General features: G+C 70.8%; 1 protein-coding gene across 1 annotated transcript in view; it reads left to right on the top strand.

The window, feature by feature from the left end:
- The first annotated feature begins 28 nt into the window (after positions 1-28).
- CAPG (capping actin protein, gelsolin like) overlaps positions 29-901 on the top strand; it is a 4,062-nt gene continuing 3,189 nt past the window's right edge. The window contains exons 1-4 of the mRNA XM_035312829.1: positions 29-100; positions 285-345; positions 418-590; positions 668-822. Of these exons, the coding sequence (XP_035168720.1) occupies positions 64-100; positions 285-345; positions 418-590; positions 668-822 (426 nt within the window). The 5' untranslated portion in view covers positions 29-63. The remainder of the gene's footprint in view (positions 101-284; positions 346-417; positions 591-667; positions 823-901) is intronic.

Here is a 901-nt window from a genome sequence, read left to right as displayed (position 1 = left end):
GGGGGGGGGGGGGGGGCAGGGCGTCTTTTGGGGTGCCCACAGGCAGGGTGTGTGCCCGTGGGGATGCCCGTCTGTCCGTGGGGCTGTCTGTCCGTCTGTCCGTCCCTGGGGGCTCCCTGCCCTACGGGGCGTCTGTCTGTCCTCCCAGGTGTCCGTCTGTCCTCCCGGCTGTCCGCCTGTCCTCCCAGGTGTCCGCCTGTCCTCCTGGCTGTCCGCCTGTCCTCCCAGGTGTCCGTCTGTCCTCCCGGCTGTCCGTCTTTCCATCACTGCATCCCCTCTCCCCACAGGACCACCCGCTCTCAGACCACCGCCTCCCCTCACCATGTACACGGCGCTCCCCAAAAGGTACCGACCCCCCCCAAAAAAAACCCTCACCCCCTCCCCAAACCCCCTCTGACGCCCCCACCCTCCCTGCAGCGGCTCCCCCTTCGGCCCCGTGCCCACCCGCCCGGGGCTGCACATCTGGCGGGTGGAGAAGCTGCGCCCGGTGCCGGTGCCGGAGGCCTCCTGGGGCACTTTTTTTTCGGGGGACGCCTACCTGGTGCTGCACCTGGGGCCCGAGGAGCAAGCCCACGTGCACCTCTGGATCGGTGAGCACGGGGTTAGGGGGGGGGACACAATATGTGTGGGGGGGGTCCCGCTGAGCCGCCCCCGCTCCCCGCCGCAGGCCGGGAGGCGTCGCGGGACGAGCAGGGCGCCTGCGCCCTCCTCTGCACCCAGCTGAACGCGGCGCTGGGCGAGCGCCCCGTCACCCACCGCGAGGTGCAGGGCAACGAGTCCGATGAGTTCATGGAGTATTTCCCCCGCGGCGTCACCTACCAGGTACGGCCGAGGGAGCCCGAGGGTGCCCAAAGGGGTGCTGGGCGTCCCCAGTGGGTGCTGGGCGTCCCCAGTGGGTGCT

Source organism: Oxyura jamaicensis (assembly GCF_011077185.1).
Source record: "Oxyura jamaicensis isolate SHBP4307 breed ruddy duck chromosome 22 unlocalized genomic scaffold, BPBGC_Ojam_1.0 oxy22_random_OJ189, whole genome shotgun sequence".
In the NCBI taxonomy this organism is placed as follows: Eukaryota; Metazoa; Chordata; class Aves; order Anseriformes; family Anatidae; genus Oxyura; species Oxyura jamaicensis.
The sequence above is the reverse complement of the archived record's forward strand: the minus strand, read 5'-3'. Positions and strand labels throughout refer to the sequence as shown.